This window comes from Arachis stenosperma, chromosome 5 (assembly GCF_014773155.1).
Source record: "Arachis stenosperma cultivar V10309 chromosome 5, arast.V10309.gnm1.PFL2, whole genome shotgun sequence".
Classification (NCBI taxonomy): domain Eukaryota; kingdom Viridiplantae; phylum Streptophyta; class Magnoliopsida; order Fabales; family Fabaceae; genus Arachis; species Arachis stenosperma.
In genome coordinates, this window is record NC_080381.1 from 118,667,487 (window position 1) to 118,689,179 (window position 21,693).

A 21,693-nucleotide genomic window follows, 5' to 3' on the forward strand; every position below is an offset into this window, starting at 1 on the left:
GAACAGTTAGCCAAAAATAAAGAAACGTGGAAGTTGGCTGTGGAGTCTGGTGCAATTCTATATGATGAAGAAGAAAATATTATGGCGATTTTTCAAAGTCAGAATGAAGCTTTGGCGGCAAAAAGAAGGATGAAAAAACAAAAGGAGAAAGCAAAGAGGAGTAGGCCAAACAACATAAAAAGGTGTGTAAAATTTCATTTAAATGATTTATAGTTGTTGGAATATTAGAGGTTTAGGAGGGGATGGAAAGTTGAGCATGGTGAAAGAGTTGAAAAAGAAGTTCAAGTTGAATATGCTAGGATTAATTGAAACTAAGAGAGAGGTAGTGACTAAATTTGATGTTGCTCGAGTGTGGGGTTGTGACACGGTGGGCTGGGAATATGTGGAATCAGTAGGAGCCTCTGGCGATTTATTATTAATGTGGGATGATGTGCTGTTTAAACGATCGAACTGCTATAAAGGAGATGGTTGGTTTTGCGTGCAAGGCGTGCTGACAAAGAATAACTTTAACTATGCATTCTATTTGGTATATGGCGCACATGTCTGGAGTGAGAAACTAATGATGTGGGAGGAGTTAACTTATATTGTGGGTCTATGTCAGGTTCCGTTCTGTTTTATGGGGGACTTTAACAAGATACTAAAGTTGGAGGAAAGAAAAGGCGCAACTAGTTTACCAGCATCTGCAGAAGACTTTAAGGAATGGGTGCAAGATTTACAACTAGTGGATTTACCGCTTACCGGTCAAAGATTCACATGGTTTCGAGGTCGTTCTTGTAGCCGCATAGATAGGGTTCTTATCACTGTGGAGTGGCTAGAGGAGTTTCCAGATACTCTCTTGAGAGAAGGACCTAGAGGGCTATCAGATCATTGCCCGTTGATTCTAGAAGATGTGAGGTTGAGTGCGGGTCTAAGACCGTTCCGAAGCTTAGACTCCTGGTTTACACATGAAGAGTTTCTGAGGATGGTGAATGATGAGTGGAGAAAATTGGGTGATGAACAGTTCACTAGTAAGCTGAAGGTCTTGGTGACTCCGCTGAGGAAATAGCACAAGGATAATTTTGGGGACATTGACAACAAGATAAAGAAATTTGAGGAAGAAATTAAGAAGATTGATGACATGGTTAGTGATAGTTGTCATGATGGGACATTGGAGGCTAGACGGAAGGCTCTTGTGACTTGTTGTGCAAAGTGGTATGCCAGAAATGAGGTTCATTGGAAACAGATGTCTCGATCTCAACATGCTAGAGATATGGACAAGAACACCAGATACTTCCATAACCTAGCATCGGCTAGGAGAAGGAACAACAGAATTGACTCCCTAGTAATTAATGACAGAGTGATGAGGAACCAGGCCAGAATAAAAGTTACAATTACATGATTCTATAAAGAACTATATCGACAGGAGTATTATCCTAGGGTTGGAATCTGTGATGGGTTGGTAAGGCAGATTAATGAGGAGGAGGCAGGAGAGCTAGAGGTGATGTCATCGCCTGAGGAAGTACGAGAGGCAGTATGGGATTTTGGGTCTAGTAAAGTGCCAAGTATTGATGGCTACAATATGAATTTCATAAAGAAATGTTAGGGTGAGATTGGCCAAGAGTTTACTGCAGCTGTTTTGGGGTTTTTCCAAAGTGCACAGCTACCAACAGATGCTAACGTATGGGTGGCGCTAGCTCCAAAATTTGTGGGAGCCATGGAAATTAAAGACTTAAGGCCAATTAGTATGGTTGGCTGCGTCTATAAGGTGATATCCAAAGCCTTGGTGAGAAGAAATGCCAAGTTTAGTGGGAGAGACTTAGTCTGCGTTTGTGAAGGGTCACAAAATATATTATGGTGCTCTCATTGCTTGTGAGACAGTCCAATGGTTGAAGTTGCGTAAGAAGCAGGCGGCAATTATCAAACTAGACTTTTAGAAAGTTTATGACAGAGTGAGATGGAGCTTTGTGGATGAGGTGCTCCAAAAGATGGGTTTTGGTCTTAGATGGAATGCATGGGTGAAGGAATGTGTGACCACAACGTCTATGTCGGTGTTGATTAATGGATCACCATCCAAGCCGTTCAAGATGGAGGAGGTCTGAGACAAGGAGATCCGCTGTCTCCTTTTCTGTTCTTTCTGGTTGTCGACGTCTTGCATAGGATGGTGGGTGAGGCAGTTAGGAATGGCCGCATCTCTCCACTATTGGTGCGTAGGGACAACATAGAATTGTCGCATCTCCAATTTGCGGATGACACAAATTTGTTTTGCCCACAGGATACAGAAACAATACTGAACTACAATAGGCTTTTGTGTTGTTTCGAGTTGATGTCTGGCCTGAGTATTAACTTTGATAAGTCAAATCTGATTTTGGTTAACTGTGAACAAGAATGGGTAACAAATATATGTGGTTTGTTGGGATGCGCTGAAGCTACTTTACCTGTCAGGTATTTAAGTATCTCTTTAGGCGCCTGGTTGGTGAAGACCTGAAAACCGATCATAGATAAGATGGAAGATAAGCTCAGTCTGTGGAAAGCTAAGTCCCTCAACAAAGCGGGCAAGCTGGTTCTCATAAAATCTGTCCTGAATAGTCTGCCGGTTTACTACTTAAGCTTGTACAAAATGCCAAAAGCGATTGTAGAAAAGATAATTGGGCTACAGCAGAGATTTTTTTGGAGTAAAGAGGATGGAAATAACGGTATACCACTTGTGAAATGGGAGATGGTGCAAGCTCCGAAAAAGTTAGGCAGTTTGGGGGTGGGGGATGCGTTGATAAAAAATATGGTGCTTCTGTTCAAATGCTGGTGGCATTTTTCGAAGGAAGATTGCCCGCTGTGGAAGAAGATTATATGTTCTTGTAATCTTTTGAACCCTTCTGTAATGTTGTCAAAACAGCCATTACCATTGAGGGATGGCCCGTGGAAAGACATTTGTCAGCTTAATATTAAAGGGGCACATGAGAGAGAGTTGCTGATCAGTGGTTTGGCTATGGAGGTGGGTAATGGCAGACGTATTCATTTCTGGGAGGATGATTGGCTACAAAGTGGTATGTTGAAAGATAGTTTTCTGAGACTCTTCTCTGTTTCAAATCAACAAGGATCTGTCGTAGGGGATTGTGGGTTCTAGGATGGGATAGAATGGGTGTGGAACTTTTAGTGGAGGAGAGAGTTATTCCAATGGGAACTTGAGTTGCTCAATCAACTCCATGACCGATTGCGAATAGTAAGAATGTCGCCTAGTAGAGAGGATACAATTGTATGGAAATTTGATAAAACAGGTATCTATTCTACTAATTCTTTTGTGTAGGTGCTACAGAAAGATACTCTCCTAGAAGACATCACAAGCTACAGCTTTACTAGTGCAATCTGGAGAGAATTAGTTCCTCTAAGAGTAGAGCTCTTTACGTGGTTTGTCCTAATAGGCAGGATCAACACTAAGGAGAGACTGAGTAGGCTAGGAATCATACATCATAGTGATAAGATTTATGTTTTGTGTAAAAAAGAAATAGAACTTGTACACCATTTGTTTCTTGGTTGTGAATTTACTTGGCAGGTGTGGTGCGCTTGGTTGACGGGTACAGATAGAGCTTGGGCTATTCCGGGGACTGTCAAAGAATTGTTTGAGAGTTGGATAGAAGTGTCTGGTCGTAAGTCTGAGAGAAAGAAGTGGCTGATAGGATTCTTTGCGGTTATCTGGAATATTTGGCTAGAACGAAACAGCAGAATCTTCCAGAGATTGGAGACAGGTGTTGATGGTTTAGGGTTTAAGGTTTAGGATTTAGGGTTTAGGGTTTATAAGAGTTATAAGGAATGGTGTGGTGTTGATCCGTTTGGTTGTTGATGGTAATGCCGGAGATGACAACAAATTCTACCTCATGGTTATGTATCTTTATTTTAGTTCTATGTTATTTCATGTTTACCTTACTTTACTTTTCTGTGTTGAGCTCACTTTCTTAAAAAAAAAAGTTATTATCTCTCTAATATTAGTTTATAAAATTGCATTCACGAAATTTAGAATTCTAGACCTTATTTAATTAAAAAATCTTATTATCATATACATGTTAACTAAGATATGTACCGCATTTGTTAGAGAATTAAAAAATTTTCATCAGTTAATAAAATAATGACTAATAATAAAAAAAGATTGAGAAACACTTTTTTGTCTCTATTTATCTTTCTCTTTAAATTTCTCTTCTTTTTAATCTTTACTTATCATCTACTTTGATAGCTACTTGTTGAATGAAGAGAAATTAGTTAACTAAAAAAATCAAATAAAAATTTGCAATTCAACAGTAATTTCTTTTAAAGAGAAGTGAGTGATTTTTTATTTTTTAGTCAAACCAAATGTTAAAAAATGGCTTAAAGTTACTTGGAAAAAAAAACTTAGTTTCTCAAGATATATACCCTTCAATTCCTTAATAATCTTATTTCACACCAAGATTGCTTAAACCGGAAAAATAGTTTTCTAACTTCCTGAATTGACACTGATTTTCCTTCAAACACCACCTAGTGAGGCTCTATTTATATATAGACATCTATTCACAAGTCTCCATTTATATATGCTCGATCAATTTGTTTCTTGCAATAAAATGACTACTTATATAAAAATATTTTCATATAAAGATGATGATTAAGATGTTGATTTTTATTATATTAAATAATTTAATCAAATATATTATATGTTCGGGTGTCGGGTTCCGGACAGATCGGGTGTACAAGTGAATGGGTGAGGACGCCTTAGCTTTGGTCGCGTTGGTTGCGGGTTTGCCGAGTAGACGAGCACTTGTCCTAGAGAGGTGATAAGAGGGGGGTGCCACCTGCAAAGACACTCCGACGCTCAAGTCAGCTAGTGCGCAGGCGGGGGAAAAATGACATGGAAAGGTGACGTACCTCGCGGGAAGAGCCAATCTTCCCTTTATATACATGTCAGTAATGGGCCCCTCATGAGGACAGGCCCGTATTCTCAAGGACGCTATCCTGCGGCCGCGTGTGGGTCGCATAGGACACGTGTCCGGGTCATTTGAAGGACGCGGAACCGGGTCGGGTGGAGCTCAGGCCGGATCGACCCGTCGGTTCCTTGGGCCGGGCCGTAACAGTGCCCCCACGCGCCAATGGTAGTTGTGGGAGCTATCAATGGCGTGTTGTCTCGCCTCTCATCCGGGATCGTCTGGTCGGCCGTTCGTGATAAGGATATGCCCCTAACGCGCGTGTCCTTTGGTTGTACAAGCAACCGTTTTGTCGCATCGTTTCCAGTGCCGAGCATTAAATGCTCATAATGGGGTGGAAAACCCTTGCTGAAAAGACCATTCTGCCCCCAGACGTTTCGCGCTTCCTGGGGGGGTAGTTTTTAAACAGGCCAGTTTTGGTACTCCTTTCTTTCTTTTGTATCTTCCTTTCTCTGCCTTCTTCTCGCTCCCAAACCTCAACATTTCTTTGCAGCGCTGTTGTGTGCCTCTCCCTTCGCACCTTTCTTTATCAACTGCTCCGTCCTCCTTCCACTAATTCAGGTAACTTTCGAATCATTCTCCCTTTTATGCATTATTTTTGCATGTTTGTTGTTTGGTTTTTTGCTGTTGTTGCGTATCTTTCAAATTGTGACTAGATGTGTTAGGGGGAAAGTACCATTCCAGGGTAGGTTTTTTCTTGTCCTTTTCGTGCTTTAGTCTCGTTTGGCCTTAGTCGGGGAGTCGTGGGGGGTAGTGTCTGTATTCGGCCTGAGCAACCGATCTCTTAGACTGACTGGATGGTCCCCCCATGTAGGTATGGCTCGCACGGTTTCCCGGGCTTCCGTTAACCCCGCGGCGCACGATCCCTATGCTTGGGTCGTTTCCGACGTGAAGGATTCGCCTAACCAAATGGGCGAGGAGGAGCTCACTGAGTTCCGACAAGCCGAATACTTGTGTGGAGGGACCGACGAGGAAGCCAATTATGACGTTTTTGTCCCGGCTCCTCACGAGCGATTGTATGAAATCAACTTCCAACACCCCCGAGTCGCCAACTGGATTTGGTTCTACAAGTCCATGTTCACCCAAGTCGGAGTTCGTATTCCGTTCTCAGCCTTTCAAATGGCGCTTTTGAGTCGAATTTCCGTAGCGCCGTCGCAGTTGCATCCGAACAGTTGGGCCTCGATTCGCTGTTTCGAGATGGTTTGTGAGTACCTCGAGCTGCCGGTATCCGTAGATGTTTTTCTCTTCTTTTTCAACCTCACAAACCCTTCAAAGGAGGGGAAACACAAAAAGGGGTTCATGTCCTTCCGGTCTGCCCAGGGTCGGAGGATTTTCGGTTTGTTTGAAGATTCCTATCATGGGTTTAAGGACAAATATTTCAAGGTCCGCCCTGTCAAAGGTCGTCATCCCTTTTGGCTGTCATTAGAGGGGGTACGCCTTATTCCGACCTATTGGAGTTTCGGAGCAGGGTCGAACGCCTTTATTAAGGTTACTTATGGAGGTATGTCGGCGGTGGATAGGCAGATTGCCGAGGTGTTGATGGCAGTCTTTGGGAAGAATCAAGTAAATCCCCATCTCCTTATGGGTGACCGGGAGGCCGATCGTAATTATATTTGTGAGAAACTTTTACTTTACCCTTTACGTTTTTACTTTTATTGATGTTTTGTGGCGATTGACCGACCTTCTTTGCTTTCCTGCAGTGGAGATGTCCGCGTCGGTGACGGGTCTTCCCAACTTATTCCAAACTTTCCTCTGTACCAGTGACGACGAAGGGGACAATGAGGAGTCTGCCGCCGAGAAGTCTACAATTCCACCGGAGGACAAAACTACTTCCGTGCAGGAGGCCACGGTTGACGGGACCGGGACCTCGACCCAAGCTCCCCAGGTCGAGGGTGACAAAACGGCTCATGCCTCTCCCTTCCGCGAGGTGATAGGCACCGGGGGTTCGACGCCTGCCCCTGATGTCGATGACGGGGTGGAGGAGGTCCCTAACCCTAAGAGGAAAAGGAAGATGTCCTCCAGTCCCGAGGGGGCCCTTACCGTCATGGAGAGGAATTTTGATGCCGGGAACTTTATAGATTCCCAGCTGATCCCTGGTACTGAGGAGTATTTCCACGAGTCTTCCCTTGCCGGGCAGGCGAGGTGGATGTACCGCACTCTTTTGCGGGGCGCCGTGATAGCCCGGAAGGCCGAGTTTGAGCTGTCCGGGATGGAGTCCCTCCGCAGAAGGTTGGAATCTAGTGGGAAGGCTAACAATGAGCTGAAGAGTGAAGTCGAGACTCTCCGGGAGCAGTTGACCCAATTGAATGAGAAACTTGACGCCGCGGAGAAGAAGGCCACTGCTGCCGAGAAGAAAACTGCCACCGCTGAGAAGAAGTTAAAAGACTCGGACGCCACGGTTTCTCGCCTTGTCGAACGTGAGATGACTTTGGAGAGTCAGGTCGGCGCGGCGCAGAAACGGGTGGCCGAGGTGGAGAAGGAAAAGCAGGCCGTGGAGGCCGAATTGGCAACGTGGAAGGCTAAATACAAAGATGTCTTGAAGCAGGGGAAGGGTGCGATTTTGGCGACCGAGGAGGCTCTTAAGGCTCAGGTCAAAGTCATTGCTCCCGAGTTTGATACGTCGGCGATTGGTGTTCTCAAAGTCATTCAGGATGGCAAAGTTGTCGACGTCCCCAAGAAATGAATCTTCTGTTTAAAGTTTTTGTTTAGCCGTTTTGTTTTGGCTTGTGAACAATTTTGATTTTAGCCGTTTTGGCTTATGACGATTTGATTTTAGCCGTTTTATTTTGGCTTGTGAACAATGACCTTTTTAGTCGTTTGCTCGTGTTGTCGTGATAAGCTTTTTCTTATTCGTCTGGTCATGTTATCGTTTCTATTAACCGTTTTTGGTTTGTTGTCGCTATTTATATTGACGGCCCGTGGCCTTTCGCGTAGTCATGTTACAACGGTGGTTGACGGGTTCCCGGGGTGATCAGTCCCGGGGTCGCGCGTCGTCGTTGGTCGTGGTGGGATGGTTTATCTGGAGAATTGAGTGACAAAACAGAAGAGAAAATTTGCACAAGTATATCTTATTCGGTAATCGTGTAAAGGACTCGTAAGTCGCTATGAAAAGTTCAAAACTTAAATTTGCAAATTAACAACTTAGCTAGATTGGTCGGTTTGTCGCGCCATCCTCTAGGAGTAGAATCTTCTTAGGTTGTCCGCGTTCCATGTTCTCGGGACTTCTTTGCCGTCAAGCCTTTCTAACTTGAAGGCTCCTTTTCCCATCACTTTTTTGACCCTGTAGGGGCCTTCCCAGTTCGCCGCTAGCTTGCCTTCTCCGGGGGTTGGTAGGCCGATATCGTTTCGCCTCAGGACGAGGTCATTCGGCTCGAATTCCCTCTTGAGCACTTTGGTGTTGTAGCGCAGAGCCATTCTTTGTTTAAGAGCTGTTTCTGTCAAATGGGTCATTTCCCTGGCTTCATCTATCAGGTCTTTTTCCACGGTTTCTTCCACTCCTTTCAAAAGTAACCGTGGACTCGGTTCACCGATCTCTACGGGTATTACTGCGTCCACCCCGTACGTTAGTCGGAAAGGAGTTTCCTTAGTGGAGGATTGTTCAGTTGTTCGGTAGGACCAGAGAATCGATGCTAGTTTGTCGGCCCAAGCACCCTTTTTATTGTCCAACCTCTTTTTTAGCCCTGAAAGGATAATCTTGTTGGCGGACTCCACTTGTCCGTTCGTTTGAGGGTGTTCCACCGAAGAGAACCTTTGCTTTATGCCCAGGCCGTTGAGGAATTCCGTGAACTTTTTGTCAGTAAATTGCGTGCCGTTGTCCGAGATGACGACCTCCGGTATCCCGAATCGCGTTATCACCTGCCTCCACATGAATTTCCTACAATTGGACGAGGATATGTTGGCTAGCGGCTCGGCTTCCATCCATTTGGTGTAGTAGTCGATTGCGACTATGAGGTATTTGACTTGCCCCGGGCCGACTGGGAAGGGCCCTAAGAGGTCGACTCCCCATTGAGAGAATGGTCGGGAGGTCGTCAGCAAGCTTAACTCGGAGGCCGGCGCCCTGGCAAAGTTGGCGTTCTGTTGTCACTTTACGCATTTTTTGACAAACTCTTTGGAGTCCGCCATCATCGATGGCCAATAGTATCCAGCTCGGATCAGTTTCCTCGCTAGGGCCTTGCCTCCGATGTGGTGCCCACAGCAGCCCTCGTGGACTTCCCTGAGGACGTAGTCCGTCTGATCGGGGTGTAGGCACTTCAGTAGGGGTTGGTTGAGCCCTTTCCTGAATAACTGTCCTTGGATGACGGCGTATTTGGCCGCTTCCCTTCTCAATTTCGCCGCATCCTTTTCATCACTAGGGAGTTTGCCGTGTTCTAGGAAGTCGGTGATGGGGTCTAGCCATGAAGGACCTAGGCTTGTCACGTGCAGCGTGATTGCTGGTTCTCTCGTCATCCCTTGGATGAGAGACCGGTTCCCTTCTCCCGGCTTTGTGCTGGCTAACTTTGATAGGAGGTCTGCCCGTGTGTTCCTTTCTCTAGGTACGTGGTGGACCGTGACCTCTTCGAACTTTTGGCTCAAGCTCTTAACCTTTTCCAAGTACTTTTGTAGCAAAGGGTCTTTGGCTTGGTAGCTGCCGTTTACTTGGGAGGTGACGACTTGGGAGTCGCTGCATATTTCTAGTCTTCTTGCACCGACTTCTGCTGCTAGGGTTAAGCCTCCTATAAGGGCTTCATATTCTGCCTGGTTGTTCGAGATGGGAAACTCGAATCTGACCGACTGTTCGTATACAACCCCAATCGGGCTTTTCAGGATGATCCCGGCACCTCCGAAGGTCTGGTTGGAGGCTCCGTCCACATGGAGCTTCCACCGTGTACTCACCTCTTCGCTTGGATCTCCCGTTACTTCTACTAGAAAATCCGCCATCGCCTGCGCCTTGATGGCTTGCCGGGGTTCGTATCGTATGTCATACTGGGAGAGTTCGATGGACCAAGTCATCATTCTTCCCGCCAGATCGGGTTTTTGGAGTACTTGCCGGATTCCTTGGTCCGTTCTGACGACAACTTGGTGACTCTGGAAGTACTGCTTTAACCTTCGTAAGGAAGTTAGAAGTGCTAAGGCTAGCTTTTCCAACTTGCTATACCTTAATTCTGCCCATTGCAAGGCCCTGCTTATGAAATAGACTGGCTGTTGAGCTTTTCCGTCCTCCCGTACCAGAACTGCGGCCAGGGCTTCACTTGTTATGGCGAGGTACAGGTATAGTGGTTCCCCGTCCTTCGGCTTCCCGAGGACGGGTGGTGCCGCCAGGATTTTCTTGAAGTGCCGAAAGGCCTCTTCACATGCGGGCGTCCACTCAAACGCCATCCCTTTCTTCATGAGGTTAAAGAATGGCAGGGCCTTTGTTGCGAAACGTCTGGGGGCAGAATGGTCTTTTCTGCAAGGGTTTTCCACCCCATTATGAGCATTTAATGCTCAGCACTGGAAACGATGCAACAAAACGGTTGCTTGTACAACCAAAGGACACGCGCGTTAGGGGCATATCCTTATCACGAACGGCCGACCAGACGATCCCGGATGAGAGGCGAGACAACACGCCATTGATAGCTCCCACAACTACCATTGGCGCGTGGGGGCACTGTTACGGCCCGGCCCAAGGAACCGACGGGTCGATCCGGCCCGAGCTCCACCCGACCCGGTTCCGCGTCCTTCAAACGACCCGGACACGTGTCCTATGCGACCCACACGCGGCCGCAGGACAGCGTCCTTGAGAATACGGGCCTGTCCTCATGAGGGGCCCATTACTGACATGTATATAAAGGGAAGATTGGCTCTTCCCCCGAGGTACGTCACCTTTCCATGTCATTTTTCCCCCGCCTGCGCACTAGCTGACTTGAGCGTCGGAGTGTCTTTGCAGGTGGCACCCCCCTCTTATCACCTCTCTAGGACAAGTGCTCGTCTACTCGGCAAACCCGCAACCAACGCGACCAAAGCTAGGGCGTCCTCACCCATTCACTTGTACACCCGATCTGTCCGGAACCCGACACCCGAACATTGGCGCCGTCTGTGGGAACTCCTGCCTAAATGGAAGTCGTGCTGGGTCCCGGCGACCAAGCTCGAGCAGCCGGAGCGGAGGGGGCAGCCTCCGTCGCGTCGCTAAGGGGGCGGCGGAGGTCCCCCCAACAACAACACACGAGAACACGACCATTCGGGGGGACGGGCGGCGATAGCGCCATAATAATGCAGGAGCTACGCCACAGAGTCCAGAACCTAGAACGACAGCTGGCCGACCGGGAGCGGGATGGACGGTCTACCGATCCCAGCTATACCCCATCTCCCAGGAGCGAGGAGGAAGACTCTCACCGAAGCCGCCCGCGGCGTGCATCCGCATCCCGGACGGAAGCGGAGAGCACGCGGGAGGAGTCACCCGTAGTGAGAAGACGAAATGACACGATCATCTACTCCCGCGGCGGACCGACCCGCCGAGCGGCAAGAGGTCGCGAAGACGGGGAAGGGAGGTCCGAGAGAACACGACAACTCGTGATAATGGGCGTCACCCCGTTCCACCGATCTATCCTCGAGGTCCGGTTGCCGAAACACTTCGACAAACCAACGGACATGAGGTACGACGGAACTCAAGACCCTCTAGAACACCTCACGGCCTTTGAGGCCAGGATGAATCTAGAAGGAGTTGGGGACGAAGTAAGATGCCGCGCCTTCCCGGTAACCCTAGCAGGGCCAGCGATCAGATGGTTTAACGGCCTCCCACAAGGTTCCATATACAGTTTCTCAGACATCAGCCGTGCATTCCTGGCCCAATTTACAACGTGGATCGCGAAGGCCAAGCACCCTATCAACCTTCTAGGGATAACCCAGAGACAAGGAGAACCGACGAGGAGGTACTTAGATCGGTTCAACGACGAATGCTTGGAAATCGACGGCTTAACCGACTCGGTGGCCAGTCTCTGCCTAACAAACGGCCTCCTCAATGAGAACTTCCGAAAACACCTTACCACGAAACTGGTTTGGACGATGCATGAGATCCAGACGGTAGCCAAGGAATATATAAACGACGAGGAAGTTAGCCGAGTCGTGGCTGCCAATAAGCGGCAGTCCGGGTACAGCCAAGCTCGGCAACCAGGTGACGGAGAGAGATCAAAAGAAAAAGCCAGGGAGGAGGCATCAAACAAGGCACCTAGACCGTTCCCTCGGGTCGGGAAATTTACTAACTACACTCCACTCACTCTCCCCATCGTGGAAGTCTATCAGCAAATAGCTGAGAAGGAAATCCTACCGAAACCCCGACCACTTAAGGACCGTACGGGAGGAAATAAGAACCTCTATTGTGATTATCATAAGGGTTATGGCCATCAAACACAGGACTGTTTTGACCTGAAGGATGCACTAGAACAAGCGATAAGGGAAGGAAAGCTAGCCGCGTTCTCCCACCTCATCAAGGAGCCGAGAAGACGTTATCGAGATCAAGACGAAGAAGGCAAAACCCGATCGGCCAAACGGCGACAAGAACCCGAAGACAGAGACCACGGCCTCACTGTGATAAACGTGGTAACGGCCAAAATTGCCGCGCCGAAATCCCGGTCGGCACACAGGAAAGACACTAAGGTTCTGACGGTCTCATCCCCGCCGGTGCAAAACTCTAAGAAGCCTCCCTCCATCTCTTTCGGCCCGGAAGACCAATGGTTCAACGACGCCCCGGAAAACCCCCCCATGGTCATTACGGCCAGAGTGGGAACCGGCCTCGTCAAGCGGATCCTTGTCGACACAGGAGCTGATTCAAATATCATGTTCCGCAACGTGTTCGACGCACTAGGGCTAAAGGATGCCGACCTGACGACTCACCAGCACGGGGTTATCGGGTTGGGCGACCACTTCATCAAACCGGACGGAGTAATATCCCTACCAATCTCGGTGGGGCAAGCCCAAGGCCGAAGATCGGCGATGGCCGAGTTCGTAATCCTTCGAGATTCCACTGCCTACAACATCATCTTGGGAAGAAAAACAATCAACGATTTCGAAGCCATAATCAACACAAAGCTGCTAGTCATGAAGTTCGTTACCGATGACGGATCCATAGGGACCATAAGGGGGGACCTCGAGACGGCGGTCGCTTGTGACAACGCCAGCCTCTCCCTTAGAAAGAAGTCCAAGGAAGCATCCGGTGTGTTCCTAGCCGACCTTGATGCCAGGGTGGACGACAAGCCGAGGCCAGAACCAGAAGGGGATCTGGAGAAGTTTAGAATCGGTGACGACGTGGAAAAGTTCACATTCGTTAACAGCAACCTCCCACATGAGTTGAAGGAGCCTTTGATCGAAATGATAAGAGCCAACAAGGACTTGTTCGCCTGGACTCCAGCCGACATGCCGGGCATAGACCCAAAAATCGTCTCACATCATCTAGCTGTCAAGGCGGAAGCACGCCCAGTGGCCCAACGGAGGAGAAAGATGTCGGCGGAAAGAGCAGAGGAGGTGGCCAGGCAGACGGCCAGCCTCCTAGAAGCAGGCTTCATACGGGAAGTGGACTACTCGACATGGCTCTCGAATGTGGTATTGGTGAGAAAACACAACGGCAAGTGGAGAATGTGCGTGGACTATTCTGACTTTAACAAAGCATGCCCCAAAGATTGCTTCCCCCTCCCTAACATAGATGCACTCGTCGATGCCGCGGCGGGATATCGGTATCTAAGTTTCATGGACGCCTACTCCGGTTACAATCAGATACCGATGCTCCGTCCTGACGAAGACAAGACGGCATTCATAACGCCGGGAGGAACTTTCTGCTATAAGGTAATGCCATTTGGCTTGAAAAATGCGGGGGCAACATATCAAAGGCTGATGAACAGGATATTCCACGACCTCATAGGGAAAACAGTTGAAGTCTACGTGGACGACATCCTGGCAAAAACAACACGACCTGACGACCTCTTGAACGACCTGGCGGGTGTATTCGCGTCCCTCCGTCAACACGGTATGAGGCTGAACCCCCTCAAGTGCGCCTTCGCCATGGAAGCCAGCAAGTTCATGGGTTTTATGATAACTCAGAGAGGGGTAGAAGCTAACCCGGAGAAATGCCAGGCAATACTCCAGATGAAGAGCCCGGGTTGCATCAAAGACGTCCAGAGGTTGGCAGGGCGGTTGACCTCATTATCCCGATTTCTCGGAGCTTCGGCAACAAAGGCCCTGCCATTCTTTAACCTCATGAAGAAAGGGATGGCGTTTGAGTGGACGCCCGCATGTGAAGAGGCCTTTCGGCACTTCAAGAAAATCCTGGCGGCACCACCCGTCCTCGGGAAGCCGAAGGACGGGGAACCACTATACCTGTACCTCGCCATAACAAGTGAAGCCCTGGCCGCAGTTCTGGTACGGGAGGACGGAAAAGCTCAACAGCCAGTCTATTTCATAAGCAGGGCCTTGCAAGGGGCAGAATTAAGGTATAGCAAGTTGGAAAAGCTAGCCTTAGCACTTCTAACTTCCTCACGAAGGTTAAAGCAGTACTTCCAGAGTCACCAAGTTGTCGTCAGAACGGACCAAGGGATCCGGCAAGTACTCCAAAAACCCGATCTGGCGGGAAGAATGATGACTTGGTCCATCGAACTCTCCTAGTATGACATACGATACGAACCCCGGCAAGCCATCAAGGCGCAGGCGATGGCGGATTTTCTAGTAGAAGTAACGGGAGATCCAAGCGAAGAGGTGAGTACACGGTGGAAGCTCCATGTGGACGGAGCCTCCAACCAGACCTTCGGAGGTGCCGGGATCATTCTGAAAAGCCCGATTGGGGTTGTATACGAACAGTCAGTCAGATTCGAGTTTCCCATCTCGAACAACCAGGCAGAATATGAAGCCCTTATAGGAGGCTTAACCCTAGCAGCAGAAGTCGGTGCAAGAAGACTAGAAATATGCAGCGACTCCCAAGTCGTCACCTCCCAAGTAAACGGCAGCTACCAAGCCAAAGACCCTTTGCTACAAAAGTACTTGGAAAAGGTTAAGAGCTTGAGCCAAAAGTTCGAAGAGGTCACGGTCCACCACGTACCTAGAGAAAGGAACACACGGGCAGACCTCCTATCAAAGTTAGCCAGCACAAAGCCGGGAGAAGGGAACCGGTCTCTCATCCAAGGCATGACGAGAGAACCAGCAATCACGCTGCACGTGACAAGCCTAGGTCCTTCATGGCTAGACCCCATCACCGACTTCCTAGAACACGGCAAACTCCCTAGTGATGAAAAGGATGCGGCGAAATTGAGAAGGGAAGCGGCCAAATACGCCGTCATCCAAGGACAGTTATTCAGGAAAGGGCTCAACCAACCCCTACTGAAGTGCCTACACCCCGATCAGACGGACTACGTCCTCAGGGAAGTCCACGAGGGCTGCTGTGGGCACCACATCGGAGGCAAGGCCCTAGCGAGGAAACTGATCCGAGCCGGATACTATTGGCCATCGATGATGGCGGACTCCAAAGAGTTTGTCAAAAAATATGTAAAGTGCCAACAGAACGCCAACTTTGCCAGGGCGCCGGCCTCCGAGTTAAGCTTGCTGACGACCTCCCGACCATTCTCTCAATGGGGAGTCGACCTCTTAGGGCCCTTCCCAGTCGGCCCGGGGCAAGTCAAATACCTCATAGTCGCAATCGACTACTACACCAAATGGATGGAAACCGAGCCGCTAGCCAACATATCCTCGTCCAATTGCAGGAAATTCATGTGGAGGCAGGTGATAACGCGATTCGGGATACCGGAGGTCGTCATCTCGGACAACGGCACGCAATTTACTGATAAAAAGTTCACGGAATTCCTCAACGGCCTGGGCATAAAGCAAAGGTTCTCTTCGGTGGAACACCCTCAGACGAACGGACAAGTGGAGTCCGCCAACAAGATTATCCTTTCAGGGCTAAAAAAGAGGTTGGACAATAAAAAGGGTGCTTGGGCCGACGAACTAGCATCGGTTCTCTGGTCCTACCGAACAACTGAACAATCCTCCACTAACGAAACTCCTTTCCGACTAACGTACGGGGTGGACGCAGTAATACCCGTAGAGATCGGTGAACCGAGTCCACGGTTACTTTTGAAAGGAGTGGAAGAAACCGTGGAAAAAGACCTGATAGATGAAGCCAGGGAAATGGCCCATTTGACAGAAACAGCACTTAAACAAAGAATGGCTCTGCGCTACAACACCAAAGTGCTCAAGAGGGAATTCGAGCCGAACGACCTCGTCCTGAGGCGAAACGATATCGGCCTACCAACCCCCGGAGAAGGCAAGCTAGCGGCGAACTGGGAAGGCCCCTACAGGGTCAAAAAAGTGATGGGAAAAGGAGCCTTCAAGTTAGAAAGGCTTGACGGCAAAGAAGTCCCGAGAACATGGAACGCGGACAACCTAAGAAGATTCTACTCCTAGAGGATGGCGCGACAAACCGACCAATCTAGCTAAGTTGTTAATTTGCAAATTTAAGTTTTGAACTTTTCATAGCGACTTACGAGTCCTTTACACGATTACCGAATAAGATATACTTGTGCAAATTTTCTCTTCTGTTTTGTCACTCAATTCTCCAGATAAACCATCCCACCACGACCAACGACGACGCGCGACCCCGGGACTGATCACCCCGGGAACCCGTCAACCACCGTTGTAACATGACTACGCGAAAGGCCACGGGCCGTCAATATAAATAGCGACAACAAACCAAAAACGGTTAATAGAAACGATAACACGACCAGACGAATAAGAAAAAGCTTATCACGACAACACGAGCAAACGACTAAAAAGGTCATTGTTCACAAGCCAAAATAAAATGGCTAAAATCAAATCGTCATAAGCCAAAACGGCTAAAATCAAAATTGTTCACAAGCCAAAACAAAACGGCTAAACAAAAACTTTAAACAGAAGATTCATTTCTTGGGGACGTCGACAACTTTGCCATCCTGAATGACTTTGAGAACACCAATCGCCGACGTATCAAACTCGGGAGCAATGACTTTGACCTGAGCCTTAAGAGCCTCCTCGGTCGCCAAAATCGCACCCTTCCCCTGCTTCAATACATCTTTGTATTTAGCCTTCCACGTTGCCAATTCGGCCTCCACGGCCTGCTTTTCCTTCTCCACCTCGGCCACCCGTTTCTGCGCCGCGCCGACCTGGCTCTCCAAAGTCATCTCACGTTCGACAAGGCAAGAAATCGTGGCGTCCGAGTCTTTTAACTTCTTCTCAGCGGTGGCAGTTTTCTTCTCGGCAGCAGTGGCCTTCTTCTCCGCGGCGTCAAGTTTCTCATTCAATTGGGTCAACTGCTCCCGGAGAGTCTCGACTTCACTCTTCAGCTCATTGTTAGCCTTCCCACTAGATTCCAACCTTCTGCGGAGGGACTCCATCCCGGACAGCTCAAACTCGGCCTTCCGGGCTATCACGGCGCCCCGCAAAAGAGTGCGGTACATCCACCTCGCCTGCCCGGCAAGGGAAGACTCGTGGAAATACTCCTCAGTACCAGGGATCAGCTGGGAATCTATAAAGTTCCCGGCATCAAAATTCCTCTCCATGACGGTAAGGGCCCCCTCGGGACTGGAGGACATCTTCCTTTTCCTCTTAGGGTTAGGGACCTCCTCCACCCCGTCATCGACATTAGGGGCAGGCGTCGAACCCCCGGTGCCTATCACCTCGCGGAAGGGAGAGGCATGAGCCGTTTTGTCACCCTCGACCTGGGGAGCTTGGGTCGAGGTCCCGGTCCCGTCAACCGTGGCCTCCTGCACGGAAGTAGTTTTGTCCTCCGGTGGAATTGTAGACTTCTCGGCGGCAGACTCCTCATTGTCCCCTTCGTCGTCACTGGTACAGAGGAAAGTTTGGAATAAGTTGGGAAGACCCGTCACCGACGCAGACATCTCCACTGCAGGAAAGCAAAGAAGGTCGGTCAATCGCCACAAAACACCAATAAAAGTAAAAACGTAAAGGGTAAAGTAAAAGTTTCTCACAAATATAATTACGACCGGCCTCCCGGTCACCCATAAGGAAATGGGGATTTACTTGATTCTTCCCAAAGACTGCCATCAACACCTCGGCAATCTGCCTATCCACCGCCGACATACCTCCATAAGTAACCTTAATAAAGGCGTTCGACCCTGCTCCGAAACTCCAATAGGTCGGAATAAGGCGTACCCCCTCTAATGACAGCCAAAAGGGATGACGACCTTTGACAGGGCGGACCTTGAAATATTTGTCCTTAAACCCATGATAGGAATCTTCAAACAAACCGAAAATCCTCCGACCCTGGGCAGACCGGAAGGACATGAACCCCTTTTTGTGTTTCCCCTCCTTTGAAGGGTTTGTGAGGTTGAAAAAGAAGAGAAAAACATCTACGGACACCGGCAGCTCGAGGTACTCACAAACCATCTCGAAACAGCGAATCGAGGCCCAACTGTTCGGATGCAACTGCGACGACGCCACGGAAATTCGACTCAAAAGCGCCATTTGAAAGGCTGAGAACGGAATACGAACTCCGACTTGGGTGAACATGGACTTGTAGAACCAAATCCAGTCAGCGACTCGGGGGTGTTGGAAGTTGATTTCATACAATCGCTCGTGAGGAGCCGGGACAAAAACGTCATAATTGGCTTCCTCGTCGGTCCCTCCACACAAGTATTCGGCTTGTCGAAACTCGGTGAGCTCCTCCTCGCCCATTTGGTTAGGCGAATCCTTCACGTCGGAAACGACCCAAGCATAGGGATCGTGCGCCGCGGGGTTAACGGAAGCCCGGGAAACCGTGCGAGCCATACCTACATGGGGGGACCATCCAGTCAGTCTAAGAGATCGGTTGCTCAGGCCGAATACAGACACTACCCCCCACGACTCCCCGACTAAGGCCAAACGAGACTAAAGCACGAAAAGGACAAGAAAAAACCTACCCTGGAATGGTACTTTCCCCCTTAACACATCTAGTCACAATTTGAAAGATACGCAACAACAGCAAAAAACCAAACAACAAACATGCAAAAATAATGCATAAAAGGGAGAATGATTCGAAAGTTACCTGAATTAGTGGAAGGAGGACGGAGCAGTTGATAAAGAAAGGTGCGAAGGGAGAGGCACACAACAGCGCTGCAAAGAAATGTTGAGGTTTGGGAGCGAGAAGAAGGCAGAGAAAGGAAGATACAAAAGAAAGAAAGGAGTACCAAAACTGGCCTGTTTAAAAACTACCCCCCCCAGGAAGCGCGAAACGTCTGGGGGCAGAATGGTCTTTTCAGCAAGGGTTTTCCACCCCATTATGAGCATTTAATGCTCGGCACTGGAAACGATGCGACAAAACGGTTGCTTGTACAACCAAAGGACACGCGCGTTAGGGGCATATCCTTATCACGAACGGCCGACCAGACGATCCCGGATGAGAGGCGAGACAACACGCCATTGATAGCTCCCACAACTACCATTGGCGCGTGGGGGCACTGTTACGGCCCGGCCCAAGGAACCGACGGGTCGATCCGGCCCGAGCTCCACCCGACCCGGTTCCGCGTCCTTCAAACGACCCGGACACGTGTCCTATGCGACCCACACGCGGCCGCAGGACAGCGTCCTTGAGAATACGGGCCTGTCCTCATGAGGGGCCCATTACTGACATGTATATAAAGGGAAGATTGGCTCTTCTCCCGAGGTACGTCACCTTTCCATGTCATTTTTCCCCCGTCTGCGCACTAGCTGACTTGAGCGTCGGAGTGTCTTTGCAGGTGGCACCCCCCTCTTATCACCTCTCTAGGACAAGTGCTCGTCTACTCGGCAAACCCGCAACCAACGCGACCAAAGCTAAGGCGTCCTCACCCATTCACTTGTACACCCGATCTGTCCGGAACCCGACACCCGAACATTATATTATTTAATAAAAATAATTTTAATTTTTTTCTCCCAAATAGTATGTTAAGTGTGATATCTTATTATACTATATTTAAGAGGATTCATTCTCCTAGACCAGTGTATTTGAACTGTAATGTAATGAAATGTTGCGTTATATTAACTTAGCTAGGATAGATCATAAAAAATATATCTAAATTATTTTATTACTGATAAAATTATTTTTAAATTTTATTATTAATAAAAATATTTTTAAATTATTTAAAAATATGACAAAAATGCACATTTATTAACCGAAATATTATATGTTAATAAAAAAGAGTGATGTGACAATCGAAACTTTTTATATGGCAAGTAAAACTCTGCTATTAGTAATAAGTGAACCACATCATGTTCTTCTGTTAATGGAGAAGGTATTTGATTACAATTAGACATTTTTTAAACGTTTTTAAATTATTTGAGGATGGTTTCGCTGATAACAAAATTCGGAGACATTTTCGTTAGCGCAAATATAATTTGGATGCAGTTTTTATAGTTTACGTTTTTATTTATAACCATTTAAAAATATATATTTAACTATAAAATTTAATTAAGGCTTAAGCTAAACCTTTTTATATCTTCTACTTATTGTAGTATATATGTAATAATATACAAGACATAATACTTGTCATAAAACTATTTATTTAAAAAATTTAAGCTAATAGGAGAAGGCAATATTAATGATTATATCTCTAAACTCTTCTTTAAATAAGAGCTTTTTTTGGATTTGTTTGATTTCATGAAATCATTCATCGCAAAAGTAAAAATAGATCCTCTCAATTGTTAAAAAGAAATTAAGTCTAACCCTTCATTACTTTCTCTCTCATATTTATTCTTGGTCCAACTTATAAAATTAATAGCAAGAGATCACACTTTACTCTCTCAATTGTTTAAAAAAAATTGAGAGGATCCATTTCCCCCAAAAATTTAAGTTGATAAGAGAAGACAATATAAATAATTATATCTCTAACATTATAAAATTATTAATGATCAATATTATGAATAATCTAGGCGTGACCATTAATGACATATATGAAACAGACCAAAACCTATTTTGATTTAGGCAATTTTGACCTTGATCTTTGACTGGAATAACATAAGTTAGTTTAGCTACAAATTTCATCATAAACTGAACTATAGAAAAATGGTGTTAATGTGACATCATCAAGAGTACTTCTATCATGATAGATCGAAGAATAACAGCCATATTATTATTATCTTCGTTTTGTCAATCTGAAAGTTTTGTTATTCACATGAATATTTTAAATTAATGGTGAGTGTCACTGCTAACTAAAGCTAAAATATCATCCAATGAAAAAATTTGATGGGTACCCAATACTAATTTTTTTTCCAAATGTGATGCTACACCATTTTAAATGGTCAAGAGAAAAATGAATCATACTATACATGAGTACATGACTAAAAGATAAATTATTTGTGTTTCTACCTCTAATTTCATAATATAATATTAGAATTTCTATAACCGAAAAATCTAGAATTACAAATAAAAAGATCAAGAAAGCATGTGCAAAATTCACATCAATAAAAAATAAGGCTGTTGTATTATTTTTTCTTTGAAAATGAACAAAAGGCTCTTGTAGACTGAATCTGATGAGTGATATACTGGGACAACAGCCCTTTCTTTTTTTTTTTTTAATTCGAACTCGGATGCAACATATTAAAAAGTATCATATATTGTCACTCAACCAAAACTCCAGCTGCAGATCATCCCTTCATGAATTTCTTGCTATTTAGCATCCTTGTTATTATGTCTTTTCTTTGTTTCTGTTAGCTTTTCTTTTCTTAATTTTGGATTTTTCTTATTGAGTTATTATTTTACTTTTCTTAGACTCCATGAAATTTCTCTAGTTGTAAACGCATATTTAGAGGAAAAAAGTTTAAAAACTTCTAA

General features: G+C 46.9%; 1 protein-coding gene across 1 annotated transcript; it reads right to left on the reverse strand.

The window, feature by feature from the left end:
* Positions 1 to 8,999: 8,999 nt before the first annotated feature.
* Positions 9,000 to 10,274, reverse strand: LOC130981227 (uncharacterized). The gene has a single exon (XM_057904837.1). The coding sequence runs from the start codon at positions 10,272 to 10,274 to the stop codon at positions 9,000 to 9,002; it is 1,275 nt and encodes a 424-aa protein (XP_057760820.1).
* Between the last annotated feature and the right edge of the window lie 11,419 nt (positions 10,275 to 21,693).